General features: G+C 42.5%; 1 protein-coding gene across 6 annotated transcripts in view; it reads right to left on the bottom strand.

Moving 5' to 3' along the window:
- Nucleotides 1-1,755: 1,755 nt before the first annotated feature.
- Nucleotides 1,756-20,591, bottom strand: part of STX2 (syntaxin 2) — a 38,334-nt gene continuing 19,498 nt past the window's right edge. For 2 of the 6 annotated variants that reach the window (XM_068562629.1, XM_068562624.1), the window contains 7 exons: nucleotides 15,932-16,006; nucleotides 14,510-14,583; nucleotides 13,733-13,841; nucleotides 11,734-11,807; nucleotides 11,467-11,604; nucleotides 9,217-9,327; nucleotides 7,115-8,560 (listed from right to left, as the gene is read on the bottom strand). In XM_068562629.1, coding sequence (XP_068418730.1) covers nucleotides 8,354-8,560; nucleotides 9,217-9,327; nucleotides 11,467-11,604; nucleotides 11,734-11,807; nucleotides 13,733-13,841; nucleotides 14,510-14,583; nucleotides 15,932-16,006 — 788 coding nt within the window. In that variant the 3' untranslated portion in view covers nucleotides 7,115-8,353. The other 4 variants (XM_068562626.1, XM_068562627.1, XM_068562628.1 and 1 more) reach the window with 4 other exon arrangements.

The following is a 20,591-nucleotide window of genomic DNA, read 5'->3' as shown; positions in this document are numbered from 1 at the left end:
GTTGCCCGAGAGGCAGACGAAACGACGGCAGTCCACACGCCGTCCTCTCCGGAGGCGCAGGTGCGTCTCCAGCCCGCCGGCAGCCAGGACGCGGGACGCCTCCGCAGAGCTCGTGCCGCGCTTAAGCCCCGGGCGCGCGCCGTCCCGTCCACGCCGCAGCCTGCGTCCGGTCTTAACCAAGGCGGGACCCGTCCACGCCGCAGCCTGCGTCCGGTCTTAACCAAGGCGGGACCCGTCCACGCCGCAGCCTGCGTCCGGTCTTAACCAAGGCGGGACCCGTCCACGCCGCAGCCTGCGTCCGGTCTTAACCAAGGCGGGACCGGCGCCGGAGGAAGCAACGGCGGTGCGGTGTGCGCTGCGCTCTGCGAAACCACGCGGAGACGCCCCAGGCCTTGCGCGGCTGCCCTCCAGAGGCCGGGCTTCGCCCTCGTCTCCCTCTGGAGTCCGTTCTTCTCCCCGAGGCTCACCGCCATGGCCCCGGGAAGCGTGCTGCGTGTGAAGTGAAAGAGTAGCCCTGGGGGTGGCGGGGGCCTCCGCTGTCACAGGGGTCCTCGCCAAGCACATGAGTCACAGCCATGAGACGATGCAGACTGACCCCCGGCCTGCCCCCGACGCTGCCCCCTGAACCCCCGGGGGCCCGGCCCCCCGACCTCGGGCTGCCACCCTTTAAACTTGTGGAAGGATGTGGGCTTCGCTTTAGGGGAGAAATTAACACTTCGTTGGAAGAGGTCCCGGAAAGGACGCGACCGCTGGTTGACCCGGAAGCCGGCCCCGCCCCGTCCCCGGATGTCCGCTCCACCCTCCGGGGCCACCGTCGACAGAGCAGGCGTGGAGACCCTGGCGCGGCGTGGGTGCCCGAACCCTGGGAAGGCGTGTGTCTCTGAGATGCGCCGCCGGCAGGCGGAGACCTTGCCCCGCAGTGCCCCAGAAGAGCCCCCAAGGGAAGCTGAGCGGCCGCCTCCCCATCCGGAGGGGCTGCCTCCCCCCCCCCCCCCCCCGCCCTCTGGGTACCTTTCCACCCGGAAATGCCCAAGGGTGCGAACCCGAAAAATCCATTCAGGCGATAAGCTTCGTGTTCTTTAAGAAGCATAGACAAAGGCACTAAATTACTGAACGTGCACATCAAGACTGCAGCTTGAAAGGAAAGTCCCCGCGGAAGAAGTAGAGGAAAAAGGCAGTTAGAGGTCACGGGTCGGGGTCCCCCTCCATGGGCTGACGTGCTCCAGGACTAGCTTATTTTTCTTTCTTTTTTTATATTCTGGATTTTGAACATCACTTTCCAACACGGTCAGAATTCAGTAAGGGTTATGGATCAAGGAAATTCCACCTAATAAGAAAAACTGAAAGAGGATTAAGGAAAGTATAGAGGATAAATAACTCAGAATATGGGGGGGAGGGGTTCGCCCTGTTAATAAATGTTAATAATGAGAACCTGTCAAATTGGCATAAGCCAATTTGTCAACGCCAAAACCCCTGAACTGGCAGTTGTTGTCAATAGCAAGAATTCAGGTGGGTTCCTTAATATGTCCTGCTGATATCTGAGACACGAACACAGAAGCTTGTAATAATAACAACAATAATAAATAAAACAATCAAAAACACCTAAAATTATTAACTCACATTATATCATCACACATAACAATGGCCAGAGGTGATTTTCATAGTAGAACAATTTATTAATGGATATGCAATAAAATATCTCCCCAAAAATCTTTTCAGAAGTGAACACAAGGCATAAAGTAAATATTTCTTTTTTGGTTCTCTGAGATTTTTTTTTTAATGTAAACATGAAATATTTGAAGAAATGATAAAAAGTAACAAATGAACCTGTATATGTATTTTTAAAAATCTGATTTCAAATAGGTACATGAGGCTTAGACATACAAAATGTGTTACCTGATGGATGACTTGAACACCTAAGTACAAATCAAAAAGCACTTCCATATCTTCAACTATAAAACACAGATTCAGTAAGTACTTCAAATCCAGAAAGAATGTCTTGAAAACAATACAGTCAGAATTATTAAGAGAGGTGGGGACGAAAAAGACTTAACTTGAAGGGAAAAGTGGGACACGGGGGGAGCACAAAGTTCCTCCGCACAGGGACATAATCATACAGACAAATGTTTGGATGTACAAAAGTTACATTAATACAAGCACGAGCTCTAGATATTTAAATATCCTTCAGGACAGGTCACACCTTCAACTTAAGCACAAAGCATGTCCCACTGACAGGCTTTTTAAAGATTTAAGAAATACACATGCTAGAGCCAGGATACTCCTATACGAATTCTGACTACACAGTGATGACCAGCAAGTAAATAAAATGCATAAATACAGACTTAAGCCTAAGCTAAGCAGTTAGATGTATAAAGTATGAATGAGTGAAATTCATAATTGTACTGAATAAGGAACACAGTTTCTAAACGGTCCGATATAATTCACACTTACAGTTTGCAATCAAGCGTATCTATATTAGTTTTCAAGCCAATGTTAAAATAGTCATGTGCTTACACAATCACATACAGAAGTAACAAGAGTTAACTATATTTTGAGTATCCTTCACATATTCATTTAAAATTTTGACGAGATGCTATCTTACAGATGTCCATTCACTAGTAAGATTTCATACATGTTACAGTCTAAAAACAAAGCATATTATACTAAAAATAATGAGTAATAAAAATGTTAATTATCATAGATTCCTGTAAACTTCGGGAATTAACTTTTAAAGTTCAGCAGAAGAGTAGGTACTGAACAAGAACATTTAGGTGATCTGTACAATGGTTGAAATTTAAAAGAATTACTTCATGTCTGGGAATAATCCCCTTGAGTTTAAAATTTGGTTTTATCACCACCTTAAATTGAGACTTTATTAGTGTAAACAGGGAATCACAAACCTTATGAATAAAAGAAGAGACCATTGTCCTTACAGTGCAGTAACTAATGTATTATCTTGGGTAATGAAACAGCTAGAAATGGAGCTGAGTACAATAATCGAGCTTTTCCTGCAGGGTGTTGGGTGCATTTAAACCTTATAAATCAATTTTAACAGAAGGCACTAGAAAGGCTTTTTGGGGAACCTTGCAACCAATGTCTTCTAGGCCAATGGCAGACTCTGTAAACAACTGTGCAAAAATGGCTCTAATATCATGAACCTTCCTATTTCTTTTAAAAGGCAATAGTTAATATATAAAATTGGAGTAAATTAAGATGTTAATATATTAAACAATTTACAAACATTTAAAATTATAGATATCTTACAAAACACAGCTCTGTGATAATAAAAATAATTTTTGCAAACATAAACAAACACAAATTAAACACAGTACAAAAACATCTCAATCAGCATGTTAGCTGGGAGAGGGAAGAAAGTCTTAGACCTCACATCTAGTAGCTTCATAACACAAGACATTCCTAATTAAACCTCACATACATTTTTAACACTGAAATATAAACAAAATTGAAAATTCCAATAATTCCTTATTCTAAGGCCACTGAAAGCAGTTTCACGTTGTTAATTTTTTGTGGCGTGTTATGCAGAGTCCAAGGGTGTTTGGGTTAACTCATCACATCCATTCTGCTTTTCTCACCAAACAATACATTCGGTTGCATTTTCTCCTTGAATTCACTAATAAAAAGTCAGCACTCAATGCCACGTGTCACAATGTCTAGGGTTCATTCATGAAATGGGAGGAGGCTCATTTGCTGCAGGTGTGGTCTGACTCCAAGGATCAGTGGCTCTTGGGACATGGTTGCTATGACAATGTTGTTGCTAGGATAATTCCAAGGATCACAAGCAAAATAACTACGCAAATAATAATGAACATCATTTTCTGCAAGATAAAGAAAAACACTTATTAATTTGCAAGATATCAAAGGAAAGAAATCACTAACGTCATTTCCTAACAAAATTCTCCTGGAATTTGAGATGGTTTAAAATAGAAGCCCATCATCAAGAAAGAACCCCTACAGGTCATAGAAAAGGGAGGGGTGGGGAAGGAAAGTTCCAGAGGCAAAGCACTAAGTTATAGGCACATCGTATATTAAATGAATTTAATAACTTAAAATACGTATTATTAAGACAACGACTATTTACTCTTGGAGGTAAAAGGCAATGTCTACTTAACACCCGGTGGGGTCTTCATGAACACGTTCTATTGATCACAAGAAAATCCCAAACAGTTATTTCTTGGATGCGTTGTACAGCTTTTTAAAACTTTAAGTGGATTTATTTCTCACGTGCTGAAAAAGACCTTATTTATACATTTTTTTACACTGAGGTATGATGCAAGTAAGAAATCAACAAGCCATTAACTCGGTCTTCTGCTGCATCCACGGCCCAGGGCAAGGCAATGTAACATTCAACTTTTTGCTTTCAATTAACAAGCACCCTTGCACAGCTGAAAAGCTAAACAACCTTTGGCTTAAGAAATCTAGTCTCTCCAGGAAACCCGGCTGCGGGAGAACAGGCGGAGTTCACACAGATGAAAGGCACACCACGCTGTCAGACGACTCCGAGCTCTCTTTGTAAACAGCAGAGATTCATGGTTTTGAATTCCGAACTCATGGCACACTTTCATCTGAGAAATCACAGCTGCTCAAACTGGTCAGCTCTGCATCAGTATTGGCCTGCCACGAGCGCCATCAATTACTGCATGAAGATGAGCAGAGCCGGGCCCCTCAGTAAACTTCCACGTCGATCATGCAGAACCCCGGGATCGCTGCCTTCAGGACATCACGCCCTCAGACTTCCTGTCACTGGTTAACGTTACTTGTGCACTTCCTGGAAAGCCAGGGCTTGGTCCCGACCGTCCTCGCGGCCTCCTCACGTGTCTCCCGGGGAGCCTCTCTCAGCACCTCCCTAGACACAGCTTTTTCCTTCAGCCTCTCACCCCTCCCTTCCCACTGGCATCACCCTTCAGCTCCAGAACCCGCTCCACGTGCCCCTGTCCACCTCGGAGGACCAGGAGGCTCTGATTCTCACGGCCGCGTCTCTGGGTAGCACGTATGTGCGTGCTCGCTTCCGCCCCTGGCTTTCGGCGGTGCTCCCCCGAACTCCACGATGGCTGAGCTCCTGAACCCTCGGTGCCGTAGGTTTAATGACCATTCTTGCCCAACAGCCTGCTCACAGCTCAAGCCAAATGCCTGGACTTCTCTTTGGTGGCCCCACGCACACCCCTGGGAGTCAAGCCACCACCTACTACACGTAAATCCCGGGCCACGTGTCCTCTTAGCAGTGTCGTTGGATAGAAAACCCGGCACCCCCGCCCCCGCTGCAGGGCTCCAGGGAGTAGGATTCCCTCCACACGGTGCCTACAGGCCCAGAGGAGGGCTGTGCTGAGCTACTTGCTGAAAGAATAGTTTTTCAAAAGTATATAATTAAAGACACCAACCACTGCATTTGTATTAAACAAAAAAAAAAAACCTGCTGGTGTGCTCTCTGATGTGTTTCTTATTAGCAAGCATTGTTTTGTGTTCATTTGTGCTTAAAGGCACAAAAGTACACCACCGGCCGGCCAGGCCCAGGGCACAGAGCAAGCCCAGGGCTCCGAAGGGAACCCTGCTGGGAGGAGCCTGCCGTCGATCTACGCCTCACCACAGCATCCAATCTAAAATTAAGTTTACCTTTAGTGGAAGCACATCCAACTAGCCATGTGATGGCCACTAGGAAAAGCTAAGAAAATACATACTTCATAAAAAGTTATAAAAATAGTTTTTAAATACCATTATTATTAATGAAGGAAAATCACATATACCACTTTTTCAGCAGACGTAATAGGAAAGCATGGAAGGATACATAACATCCTGCCTGATGAAAAAGAGAGCCTTCCTTCCTTCTGCCTTCTGAAAAAATGGATCGCTAACAAAGTCAACATCCCAGAGCTTCTAACGGGAACTACCTCGAGTGCAAGGTGGTGGCTATGTGACGCTGGGACGGAACAGCACGAGACCCTCGCCTGTGGTGGGTCCTCAGCGCACAGACGCTCACGTCGGGAAACTCCTCGCCTTCTCTGTAAGAAAGTGCCAAGTGTCTACCAAGCCAGCAGCTGCTTTCACGATAAAATAATGAATTCATCAACGACTGCTTGTCACAATCCAGATATAATTTTAATCACAATGATCATGCCAAACAAACGTTTTAGTATAAATAACTGGTATCTCCAAATTTAATACACCAGGCAGCATTCTAACTTAAGAGTTAACGCAAGAAGGATGATTCCAAATGCATAAAAAACAACGGAGGAAAAACACAAAATCTACTGAAGTTTGGAGACGGGTGATTCTCATAAACAAAAATAAAGATACTCTAAATAAAGAACTGAATATCTTTTGTATTCCAAATCCTTTAGTTAAGAATTAACAGGCACGCTCACTCAGCACAAGTCTCCTCTTTAATGCGGTCACATTTAAAACAAACTAGACGCTGACAAATGGAAACAAGTGAGACGAAGTCTTTTAATTCCAGAGCGTTCGTTCTTCACAGCTCTCGTTCCATTCCCTCTAATTCCACAGTAAAATGATGAGCAAATAAACAGAGTTCACAAAGCAACTTTTCGGCTGTTGCACTCATTGAAGAGTTAAAACTTAAGAGAGAAATTAAACATTACATTTTAGTTTTTTAATTGAGAAGTCATCCTCACTGCTAAGGTTATTCCACTAACGAAGGGCTCCTTTAAGAAGAGGGCATCCTCCTGGACCAAAAACCGAAGACTGGAGAGTCAGGGGCTGCCGCCCGCGCCGTCACATTTAGTAACAGAGGCGAACCCAGCGGAGGCTTCGAAACCAACAGGGAGGCGACCCTGGTTTAGCAATGAACGGCCGCCCAGCCTAAGCTTGCTCTCAGCACAGAAGTCAGGCAAACGCTCCGCTGGCAGCCCTTTATTGCTTTCCAGTATTTTTTAATTGGGCAAGCACCACTATTAGCTAATTGGGCGAGTGAGTAAGCAGATTAGTTGATTAGTTACTTACTGCCGCGCCGGCAGAGAGGCATGCACGCTGACGTAATCCACCGCATCATTTGCCAACTGATAAACCAATAATTAGCGCAATCACAGCCACCAGAACCAGTGACACGGCAACAATTATCCACTTTTTCTGTCAAAGAAAAACAAGCCGATTATATTGTGGTTAATTCCACACCGCCGTGTTAGAAGACATCATTCATTTAAAATCAAAGAATCTATCGGAATTCGTTTTAAAATCTAAGTTATGGGACATCGATTAATTCTGCTTGACAACTTTCAGTTCTCATAAAGAGGGGTTTTTAATTTAATGAGGTCAGAGTACTGGGAGATAAACTGTTATAGAACTCGAAATATTAGGTTTCATCAACGAGAAAGCTGCAGGACCACATTCTTTTGGTAAATTTCTGATGGAGTGAGACACACAGCTGATTTTTTTTCACGTATACAGAGCTATGTAGCCAGGTCAGTGAACCCAGAAATCAGTTACCTATGTATTAAGCCGCTACACTCTTTTCTTTCGTGTTTGTTTGTTACTGGCCGTTAAGTCCTTCACTGGCCCTGCCACACTGTATAAAACAAACCACACTCCACTAGTGCCGTCTGGTCTCTCAGGGGCTAACTCAGCTGCCCCGGGAATGGAACCAGGACACCAGGAGAGGGGAGGGACGGCCAACATCTCCACAACCATGCACCGAACAGCAGAGGGAGACGCTGAACAAGCTGCGTGTGGTTTCAGATGCCAGGCCTTGAGTCGGAGAGATGGTGATGATTTTTGAAACAAACATCACGTTCCGACAAGTGGCCACTCCGGGTAACGCACCGCTCCCAGCCACCTGCCAGAACGAGGCTGGCTCTGCCGGTACAGGATAAGATGCACCCCCCGACCACCTTTTATCTCTGTGAAACCAGGGAACTTCTCACGGAAATTTTCGCTGGACTGACGTGCTGTTTAGGTCATGGAGAAAGGAAGGGAACTGCCCTTTTTTAACGATTTTTTTTAAGTGAAAGTCCATTTCGTGCCTGGACCAGCCAAAGCACCTCACACGCGGACCTCGTCACCTCACTTTATTTTTTTTAAACATCTTTATTGGAGTATAATTGCTTTACAGTGGTGTTTTAGTTTCTGCTTTATAACAAAGTGAATCAGTTATACATATACATATGTTCCCATATCTCTTCCCTCTTGCTTTACTTTAAAGCTCAATATTTCAAAAGGTGGTAACACAGAATTATGTAAGAAACCATGTCTTACGTCTCAAAGATAATTAACACTCAGATATTCCCAAGAAAAAGCAGGGTGAGATGCTTTGCAGGCTGACATTAAAGCCCAGACGTGCATCTTATTTGAGAACGTCCATGGGCCATTGTTACGAGTGAATCCGTGCTCAGAATCTGACTATCTTTCCTGAACGTTTTGAAACTCCCTCTTTACAAGGAGTTTTTGAAACTCCCTTTTTTGCCGTCACATTGGAAACCTCCCCCTGACTGGCACTGAGAAAGGCATCGTAAACCCAACAGCCGTCTTCCAGCAGGTGGGAGAGTGACAGGCCCTGAAAGCACGGGTTTGGTGCTCCGTGTTGCTCCTTTCCACACTGGAGAGACAGGGACCAGGAAGTAATGGGTGAGGTCACACAATGAGACACACAGTTTTCCAGTCCCTGAATCAGAACTTAATTCTGTAGTTTCGCTGTTTTCTTAGAAGAGCTTTCACTCACACACGACACACGTTAAGATTCAGATAAAGATACTAAAACTCGTTTACAAAGCTTCAGTGCGAGTGCTACATAACATCTTAGGTCCACGGTCTCAAATAATTCTCTTCTTTCCTCCAAACCAACGGATTAGCAAATAACGTAAACAAAGAATAAAGTGTTCACTGCATAAAATGTGTAACCAATGGTTTTGAGAACTTCCAGTCCCATGAGTTTTGTTATGTCCCTCCAAATAATGACCCGAGAAACAGAGAACTCTGGAATTGGAACCCGTGCAACTGAGAAAAGCAGAGAGACCGACTTTGGCTGCAAAGGGTTTTCATCACTTAAAACCAACAGGGTTCACAGTCAACATAACTTATCTGATAAACTTCAAAAGTTTTAGCAAAAAGAATTACTTCAGTTTTCAAATGAAACATTAATGTAAGAAGCTTACATTTCTTGGAATACCTCTTAAGTAGGCTTGCATCAATGTACGCACACTCAAAACCAAACCCAGAGAAAAACGCACTTTAATTCTTCAAGACCACACTCACCCTTCTTGCTTTGCTTTGATATTTAATAGCTTTTTTCGTTTCTTCTTTAGCATGTTCTACATAGTCTGTGGCATTCATAACGTTTTTTTCTATGTTGTTGATCATTTCACCCTTAGAACAGAAAGTTTCAAACTTAGAAGGTACTTTCAAATGACTTAATTGTGTATCTTAAGACAGCCACAGAGCAGCAGTAAAGTTTCCACAGGAACATAATGTGCATGTAATGGACACCGAATTTTTTTTCACACTTACAAAAAGATGAGACCATTATAAATGTACAATAATCAAAATCTAACTTGTACTATAAAAAGAACTAAATGGGATGGGCAACAATGCTGATAACTGGAGGCATATCACGTACACTCTGAGATATGCTTTAACATGAGAACACTCTTTAAAGATGGGTGCAGTGAACGGGAGGCGGCTAGCTTTAGGCTAAGCGAATGTTTACTATTATGCACATACATACAGTGGGCAAAGAATGGCATCTTTTCTAATGGGTAGAAAATTGCTGCAATTTCTTCAAAATACAGTAAACTAGGAATAGCTTACGTTGGCCACTACGTTGACTAAATTAATGAGCAAAAACGTAAAGTGAGGTGAATCCAGTGAAATGTTAGGCGACAAAACACATTACCTGGTCTTCTGTCCACCAGCAGACGTAATCTGTAGCAGTGAGTGGGGTAAAGCATTGAAGAACGACGTACAATTAACTTACTCATTCACACATTTAAACTTACTAGTAAGCTCTGACTAAACATATATGTTGAATTAGACGAGCCAATATAATGCAGCACTAACAGACTTCTAAAAGGAAGCAATGGAACAAAGCTAAGAATGCATCAATTTTTCTAATGGCGATCAATGCATCTGGCGTAGAACAATCCTAACTAAAAGTCCAAGGTACTCTAAAATCTTTAGCAATAACAAAACTAATCACTGACTGTTCTTATTGTCTAACTGGTTTCCTTCCTGAAAATAAGAAGCGGGTAGCAGCCAGACTCCCAGCTCTCCCCTTCTGCACCATGAGTGGCGCGGGCCCTCCCACCAGAAAGGGGTGAACTTTCCCCGTCCCCACCCTACACCGCCAATGCACCGCGCCTCAGCTCTGCACACGTTTTTGTGACAAGGTTCCGCAAACTAAACAGCGTTCTTCAAATGTTCGTGGCGACGTGGAGGATGGACCGGCACCTCGATGGACTTCCTAGTGATCCTTACGTGACCCAGGCAATGAGAAATAGGCCAGTCAGACCCAAACCTTCTTAGAGGACACAAGAGATCCTGAAACCAGCCTCCGTGGGAGCGAGGACCTGAGTGTGACGTGACTCCTAAGGTGACTTGGTACGAATGCTCCCCCTTCACAGGGCGGTCAGCTGAACTCAACGGCCCACCGATCAGTGAGTGGCCGAGGGCGAGCCTCGCGCGCTTGCAAAGTCACGGAGGACCTTGTGCAGCATCACGAGAGGAAGCGCGAGCACAGCCACACACCTAACCGCGACCACCGGCTTGTGTTTTTCCACTGAACTTTCTGTTTTTAAAAAACTGTATTAACTTCCTCGGTTCCTCACAGGGTCTCCTCACACCCCCGTCACCCCGTGCCGGTGGTACTAGACACCGCGTAGCAAGTGTAAGCTTCTAGTTACGTCACGGTGTATCCCCTTTGGGACTTATTCTTTCATACATTTCTCCCAATTGTTACTCTAGTATATGGTCCTTACAGAAAACTTGAAAATACATATATTTTAGAGAAGAAGACTAAAATTCCCATAGTCCCACTGTTATTATACTGCTTGGTATATTTCTTTCCTTCTGTGAGTACTGTTTCATGCAGCTGAGTTCATGCCATATATACATACACACAGGAGTATAAGGGCGTGTGTTGTATACATATTCACATTTATACATACACGAGTAAGGTTTAGTACCTCCCTCTTATGTCAACTTGAAATTCTGGCACATAACGTTTGTATATTTCATTAAAAGTCCTCCATGAACAAAGTCGATGTTGCCTATGGTTGCCCAACAGGCTGTCCTATGGACGCACCATACATAACTTAAGTAAACCAGTCCCCCACTGTTGAAAGTTGAAGCTGTTTACAGCATTTCAGTCTCACACGGCAATAACACTACAACTTTTGAATTACAAGACTGCATCCAGAATAATGGCTTTCTCAGGTATACTGGAATCAAATGTAAGATTTTACAGAAAACAGCTCTCTATCTCGGAGAAGTAAAGATGTGTGTGATTACCTGAGTCTCAACGAACATGGCCATGTCCATGAACATCTCATGCAGCTCTCGGATGCTGGTCTCCAGCTTCATAATGTCTTTATGACGTGACTCAATTTCATTGAGAGCCTGTCTAGTAATCTGTGAATCTGATATAATCTTTGAAAGACAAAAACAGAAGAGAAATACTGACGAACTTACGATTGCTCTGGAAGTTAAAGAAAAAAAAAAAAAAAACATCTGTATGTATACAAACACGCAAGGCCACAGAGCCACCTGCGTACTCACGTCCGACGTGAAAATGGAGGGATTCCCACTTTCCAGCATCTCTTCCAGTTCATCATCAGTGGTAGTTTTTCCAGCTAAAATATTAACAATTAAAAACTCCATTCAGAATGCAGCAATATTTAAAAATGACTTTTGCACCCATAAGTTAGCAACTAAAATCTGAGTTGTTAATATTTTCAACCAACGTTTTTCTAACCTTTCCAATGTATTTTCTTAGGCAAATATTAACGATGAGAGAAATTAACATAAGCCTAAGAAGTAGGAAGAACTGGAAAACACTCATGAAAAATCTTATAACTGGAATGACTAATAAAATCCAATTTTAGTCTGAATAAGGAACAACTATAAAAACGAAACTGATAATACATGTTGGCGTATCAGTTTTCCTAAAAGTTTAACTCTGGCTTATAGGAAAAGGGGGTAAACTAGATCCAGCATATGTTAAATGGACATAATAAAGACTGCAAAATTAGCATCAGAGGCTCTAATACTTTCTGTAGTTTGGACGTTAATACTTTTTCCTTGAGTTAAATGTATTAATGCTGTCTATGAACAGGTTCACAGAATTTTAGAAAAACCCAATTGAAACATCATAGTAATTAAAATACCATTTAATGTGAATGTTCACAGCAGCATTATTCATAATCACCAAAAAGTGGAAACAACCCAAATGTCCATCACCTCATGGATGGGTAAACAACGTTAATGTAGTCCATCCACACAATGGAACGTGATGCAGCCGTAAAAAAGGGATAAAACACTGGTGTTTGCTGCAGTATGGTTGAACCTTGAAAAAACTGTGCTAAGTGAAAGAGACCAGTCACAAGAGACTATATGTTGTACGATTCCATTCATATGGATGCCCCAAATGGGCAAAATTACAGAGACAGGAGAATAAACTGGCGGTAGCCTAGGGCTCAGGGGAGAAATGGGACGTGCCCAACAATGGGTACCAAGTTTCCTTTTGGAGTGATTAAAATGGTCTAAAATTGATTGTGCTAATATACTAAAAACCACTGGAGTGTACACTTTGAGTATCATTCACATGGTACATCAACTATATCTCAATAAAGATGTTAAAATGGCATTATTTATTTATTTATTTATTTTTGGGGGGCTGCGTTGGGTCTTCATTGCTGCGTGTGGGCTTTCTCTAGTTGCAGCGAGCGGGGGCCACTCTTTGTTGCGGTGCGCGGGCTTCCCATCGCGGTGAGAAGGCGTGCGGGCTCAGTAGTTGCGGCACGCAGGCTCAGTAGTTGTGGCGCACGGGCTTAGCTGCTCCACGGCATGTGGGATCTTCCCGGACCAGGGCTCGAACCCGTGCCCCCTACACTGGCAGATTCTTAACCATTGCGCCACCAGGGAGGTCCTAAAATGTCATTTAATGAGGTTCACGTTTACGGCTGCTCCACCCTCCCCAAGCCCGTGGGAGACGCAGAGCAGCCCCAGTGGAAGGTGCACCCACAGGGGGCTTGTGTCACAGCTGAGGAACCCTGATCTTCCACAGTGGGGAGTAAGCAAAGCTGCCTGACCTTTATTCGGCAAGCAAACTGCCTTCCGCCCAGAGGGAACCATGAGCTCCATCTTCTAAGGTTGCCTGTTAGACAGACACCCGCGAGAGAAAGCCTGGAGCAAGAAGGCAGCGAGTCTGCTCACCAGACATGCAGAGCCGCGAGACTCACAGAGAACTGTCCCCCGAGACGGGGCAGGAAGGGTTGGGGGAGACAAAAAATACATGAAGAAATGACGGTTTAGAGTCTTCCAGGTCTCATTAATGCTCTACAAGTAATCTAAAGTCCACTCACCTAGAACTTTCTGCAGGATTTAAATAAATAATAGGTTGGTTGATTCAATGAATAGGAAGCTATGAAAGCACTTTAGGCTTACAATATTGACCAAAACAGAGATGGAATTACTTTTTTGAAGTTACATACTTTCATGTCAGACCCTAAGGAAGAAAAATATGTTTTTAACAAAAATAGCTTGTTCACTGACTCACTTATTTCTAGCTGACGCTGTATCCGGCCTTTGCTTCGCTCCCGAAATAGAGTCTGTGCTTCATTATACTCTGTCATAACTTCCACAAACTTTCGAGATAGCACTGAATGCTTTTAACATAAAAAAAAAAAATAGATCAATATACATCGGTCATTTCTTCTATTAAGAGTGATATATAAAAACATTACATTATAGAAATTCAAACTAATATGCCACTTACTCCTTCAAATGGAAAATAAGATTAATAGCAACTTACTGTATAACAGAACCTATGCTAAGAACTTTACATGCATCACCTTATTTGATTTTCACAGTAACCCTACTATACTATTACTATCCCTCATTCTATAGAAGTGAAACCATCATTTCAAGAAGTCAATTAGCCCATAGTTACAGGCTGACTGGGTCAGGTTGGCACCCAGACAAGCTGTCCCCAGAGCCTGAACACATAATCTCCGTTTGTCAAGTAGAGTTAAGTGAACTAAATTCCACTTTGCTGCACCATAAACCTATGAAAGGTGAGGATTTTACCATGAACACTAAAATGATTGTGATAATTCTTTGCTCTTCAGAACAGAATTCTGCTGTTTGGCTGAATACACTTTTTTTCTTCATAATCTAGAGAGGGAGTCTATAAATACGATGCCTTTTTTATGCAGAAATGCTGAAAGAATTAATGTGATGGTAAAGATGAAATTATTTTGAATTTGAAAGACGTAAAGAGACCTATTCTTCAGCATTGCTTCAGTCTAGACAAGTGTGTATTTAATAATCACACCTGGGTTCTTCGTATCCGAAGATCCACTGACGTTCGGTCCCCACTCTCATCCTGATCAAAACTTTGTTCAATAGCTAGAAACAAGCAGGAAAGAGTTATCTTTTCAACTAAAAAATGAAAGGTTTTCAAGCCTAACCTCAAATGTATTTTCTTATCTTTTCAACTCCTAGTAAATTTATGAGTTTTGGTAATTGTCAGTTGCTGATGATAGCACAAAATAAAACCAGATGTTACAGCTTCACATTTCAAAGCAGGCAACATGAATCTGATCAAGTTTGGAGAATTTAACTGTCAATCCACAGGAAATACAGAGCACAGCGGAACCTGTTAAGTGACATTAAAGGGGTGAAATCAGCAAAACTCTGCAACATGGCAACTTCTGACGGACTAATGTCCTGGCTTCTCCAACCAAAAGAAAAAAGTGTTGGGGGGAAAAAGATGGAAGGAGAATCTGATGTGAAAAAACCTGAAGTGACATATCAACCAATCACAGGATATGGTCCAAATAAGGAACCCAATTCAAACAAACTATTAAAAAATAAATAAAAAAATAAAAAGATCATTGGGGAAGTGTGAATTCTGACTGGATATTTTATAATAAATAATAGTAATTAATGTGACTTAGATATAATAGTAGTATTATAGTTGTATTTGGGGGAGAAAAATCCTTCTCTTAGAAATACACACCGAAAACTATATGCTGATGAAGACCCAGATGTCTGGGATCGGTTGTGAAACCAGCTGGGCTGGGTGAGGGCCGCTGGGACCTGCAGAGCTCAAGGGCGTGGACATGGGGCTTGTGGTGGTGACCCCCTCCCCCGACATAGGTCTGAAATTCTCCTTAATAAAGGTTCCTTTTGATCTTCAGAAATATTCTTGATTTGAATGTTATTTTGTAAAAATTAAATACAGTGTGTCTTTCTACCACACGGAGAAAACCCACGTCTGTTTCGGTCCCACAGGGAAGCTGTGAACCTCCACCCGGCACCTTCAGCCGAGATGAACTGTACGGAAAGGTTCAAAGGAGCTCACCGAGTACAAGGGCATTCAAGAAGCACCTGGCAACTCATGTCAAAGGCTAGCTGCCTTCTCAAATATCTGCAGTTTAGCCCCAAATGTCATAAAATATAACAGATTAACAATTTATAAGCACGTGCTTACTACTACTGTTGGGCACGAATTAGTGCTTCACTCTGAAATTTAAGGGTTAACAGCCCTTAGGTTTAGCTCCTCGTTTAAGAATTCTAGAATAATGAGGAACTTAAACAAGACTTACTGTTCCAAGTACATACAATTTATTTTAAAGTGGTCACAATCTTAACTTTTGAAAATGTAAAAGAATAAAAAGTTACAAAGAAGAAAATAATAATTACCCACATTCCCACCATCAATGATTACATGTAATCAAAACTTTACACTCACATTTTAACTTGGTCCGAATTTTATTAGCAGTTTTCTTGATTTCTTTGTTCAGATCTTCAAGTTCTTCTTTTATTTCTACAAAATTAAAAAAAAAAAAAAGACGTGAGTTATAATATCCAACATCAATGTTCAACAAACCTAAACAGAACAATATTCTTGGTAAATAGTCAAGTTTGTTTGTTTCTTGAGAAAAACTACTGATCACCCCAGTGGTTCTCAAAGTGTGGGTCCTGGACCAGCAGCTTCCGTTATCAGGTGTGCGTTTAGTAGAAATGCAAATTCTTGGACTCCACCCCTGACCTGCTCACAGGAAACGTCACTGGACGGGCCAGGACCGCGACTTCACAAGCCCTCCAGGCGGCTCTGATGCACACCTAAGTTTGAGGACACCTGGTTTACACCAATTAATTGATGAAATAGTTCCCTGAACCCAGTGCTAACACCTAGAATGAAAAAGGAAAGCAGAAATTTAACCATATTCTGGGAGAAAAAAAGCCTCCACGTGTTTGATTTCTTTCCTGCTGTCCTCTCTCATCAAAGCGGGCTCCTGGCGGGAGCACGGGTTCCTGCACTGGGGAAGGCTGAACTCACACCCCCAGAGGCCCCGCCACCGCGTGTGGGGAAGGAGGGTCGGGGAAGGGGTCCAAGGGGAAGTGCACGTGGAGCAGGAGGGTCTGTGCGGGGTCTACCCAGCTGAGGACACGATGCACCAGAGTCAGGGGACAGCCAGGGACGCTGACCAGCCGCAGACACACAACTGAGGACTGAGAGTGCAGGGGGACATTCCAAAGCAGGGCTCACCTCTCTGGATAAGAAAGCCCCAGGGTTGGGGGTCACTCAGGACGGAATCACTGGACCTTCCTGCTAACACAGGTGCGCAGGGGCTCAAGCATTAATCAGAGAAATACAAGAGGCGTTACCACACTTAACCCTTCAAGCTACCGAAGCTGGCCATGAGGTTATATTTGAAAAAGGCAGGATTTCAAATCACTGAACAGAAGGGCAATATTGGGAACTTCCTCTTCCAGTGGACTAGGTCATTCCTATCAGTCCTCCTGCTGAGAACAATCAGAAGAGCTGGACGTCATACACCTATAAAGGCAGGAAAGAAGATTCAAAAGAAGGAAGCCCAGAGAAATGAGCCCAGCGATTGGAGCTGCTTGAACCCAGAGGCAGCCGAGGCCTTGAGAAGCTAAGAAAAAGCTGAGCTGAAGTTGAAGACCACACCCTGGAGAAAGGGAGGCAGGTCCAGAAAGCTGGTGCCCACAGCCAACCACCAGAAATGTTTAAAAATCATCTCTTACAAAAGAAAATAGTACCGAGAGCAACACCCAGCTCTACCCACCACCAGTCCCTCCCATCAGGAAACTTGCACAAGCCTCTTAGATAGCCTCATCCACCAGAGGGCAGACAGCAGCAGCAAGAAGAGCTACAATCCTGCAGCCTGTGGAACAAAAACCACATTCACAGAAAGACAGACAAGATGAAGAGGCAGAGGGGTATGTACCAGATGAAGGAACAAGATAAAATCCCAGAAAAACAACTAAATGAGGTGGAGATAGGTAACCTTCCAGAGAAAGAATTCAGAATAATGACAGTGAAGATGATCCAGGATCTCGGAAAAAGAATGGAGGCAAAGATCGAGAAGATGCAAGAAATGTTTAACAGAGACCTAGAAGAATTAAAGAACAAACAGACAGAGATGAACAATACAATAACTGAAATGAAAAATACACTAGAAGGAATCAATAGCAGAATGACTGAGGCAGAAGAACGGGTAAGTGACCTGGAAGACAGAATGGTGGGATTCACTGCCACGGAACAGAATAAAGAAAAAAGAATGAAAAGAAATGAAGACAGCCTAAGAGACCTCTGGGACAACATTAAACACAACATTCACATTATAGGGGTCCCAGAAGGAGAAGAGAGAGAGAGAGGACCCCAGAAAATATGTGAAGAGATTATACTAGAAAACTTCCTTAACATGGGAAAGGAAATAGCCACCCAAGTTCAGGAAGCGCAGAGAGTCCCAGGCAGGAAAAACTCAAGGAGAAAGATGCCGAGACACATAGTAATCAAATTAACAAAAATCAAAGACAAAAAAAATTATTGAAAGCAACAAGGGAAAAACGACAAATAACATACAAGGGAACTCCCATAAGGTTAACAGCTGATTTCTCAGAAGAAACTCTACAAGCCAGAAGGGAGTGGCATGATATACTTAAAGTGATGAAAGGGAAGAACCTACAACCAAGATTACTCTACCTGGCAAGGATCTCATTCAGATTCGATGGAGATATCAAAAGCTTTACAGACAAGCAAAAGCTAAGAGAATTCAGCACCACCAAACAGCTCTACAACAAATGCTAAAGGAACTTCTCTAAGTGGGAAACACAAGAGAAGAAAAGGACCTACAAAAACAAACCCAAAACAATTAAGAAAATGGTAATAGGAACATACATATCAATAATTACCTTAAACGTGAATGGATTAAATCCTCCAACCAAAAGACACAGGCTCGCTGAATGGATACAAAAACAAGACCCATATATATGCTGTCTACAAGACACCCACTTCAGACCTAGGGATACATACAGACTGAAAGTGAGGGGGTGGAAAAAGATATTCCATGCAAATGGAAATCAAAAGAAAGCTGGAGTAGCAATGCTCATATCAGATAAAGTGGACTTTAAAATAAAGAATGTTACAAGAGACAAGGAAGGACACTACATAATGATCAAGGGATCAATCCAAGGAAAAGATGTAACAATTATAAATATATATGCACCCAACATAGGAGCACCTCAATACATAAGGCAACTGCTAACAGCTATAAAAGAGGAAATCGACAGTAATACAATAATAGTGGGGGACTTTAGCACCTCATTTACACCAATGGACAGATCATCCAGACAGAAAATTAATGGGGAAACACAAGCTTTAGATGACACAATAGACCAGATAGATTTAATTGATGTTTATGGGACATTCCATCCAAAAACAGCAGATTACACTTTCTTCTCAAGTGCACATGGAAGATTCTTCAGGATAGATCACATCTTGGGTCACAAATCAAGCCTCAGTAAATTTAAGAAAGTTGAAATCATATCAAGCATCTTTTCTGACCACAATGCTATGAGATTAGAAACCAGTTACAGGGAAACAAACGTAAGAAACACAAATACATGGAGGCTAAACAATACGTTACTAAATAACCAAGAGATCACTGAAGAAATAGAGGAGGAAATCAAAAAATACCTTGAGACAAATGACAACAAAAACACGACGATCCAAAACCTATGGGGTGCAGCAAAAGCAGTTCTGAGAGGGAAGTTTATAGCAATACGAGCCTACCCTCTTGCACTGTTGGTGGGAATGTAAATTGAAACAGCCACTATGGAGAACCGTATGGAGGTTCCTTAAAAAACTAAAAACAGAATAACCATATGACGCAGCAATCCCACTACTGGGCATATACCCAGAGAAAACCATAATTCAAAAAGACACATGCACCACAATGTTCATTGCAGCACTATTTACAATAGCCAGGTCATGGAAGCAACCTAAATGCCCATCAACAGACGAATGGATAAAGAAGATGTGGTACATATATACAGTGGAATATTAGCCATAAAAACGAACAAAATTGGGTCGTTTGTAGAGATGTGGATGGATCTAGGGACTGTCATACAGAGTGAAGTAAGTCAGAAAGAGAAAAACAAATATCGTTATGTTAACGCATGCATGTGGAACCTAGAAAAATGGTACAGATGAACCGGTTTGCAGGGCAGAATTAGAGACACAGATGCAGGGAACAAACGTATGGACACCAAGGGGGGAAAGGGATGGGGGTGGTGTGGGGTGGGGTGGTGGTGGGATGAATTGGGAGATTGGGATTGACATGTATACACTAATATGTATAAAATGGATAACTAATAATAACCTGCTGTATAAAAACATCAATAAAATAAAATTCAAAAATTCAAAAAAAAGAAAATACTATCCTAGGACTCATACTATGGCCACAGCCTTCATATACCAAGCCCAGTTCTCAATCAAAAATAACCAGGAAAAGAAAGACAAAATAACACCCAAGAAAAATGACAGAGCTGTCTTAACAGAGTTATCAGACACAGACATTAAAATAATTACGTGCAAAGAGGTAAAACACAACAGTGAGAATTTTATCAGGAAACAGGACACGAGAAAAAGGAGCCCAATGAAATTCTAGGACTGAAAACTATTTTAACCAAAAATAACTCCATGGGTGAAGAGAGATTCCCTGATCTGAAAGGTAATAGCTTAAGAGAGGTCAGGAGACAAATTGGAAAGATTTCAAAATAAAATATAGCAAGACAGAATAATGGAGAATAGAGAACAGAGGGCAAGAGGTGTAAAGGACACAGTGAACAGGTCTAAAACACATATAATTCAAGTCTCAAAACAAAAATGACAGAAAATGGAGCAAAGGTGATTTATGAAGAGAAAACAGCCAAGATTTTTCCAACACTGCCAGAAAACATCAACCCGAAGATTCAAGAAGCCTTATAAGAAACAGGATAAATAAAAAGAAAACCAGATTTGGAAACATGAAAGTAAAACTGATAAACCCAAAAGACTAAAAATCAAATATCTTAAAAGCTACAATTAGACAGCTGAC

Source organism: Eschrichtius robustus, chromosome 14 (assembly GCF_028021215.1).
Source record: "Eschrichtius robustus isolate mEscRob2 chromosome 14, mEscRob2.pri, whole genome shotgun sequence".
Lineage (NCBI taxonomy): Eukaryota > Metazoa > Chordata > Mammalia > Artiodactyla > Eschrichtiidae > Eschrichtius > Eschrichtius robustus.
This window is presented reverse-complemented; position numbering and strand designations above follow the sequence as displayed.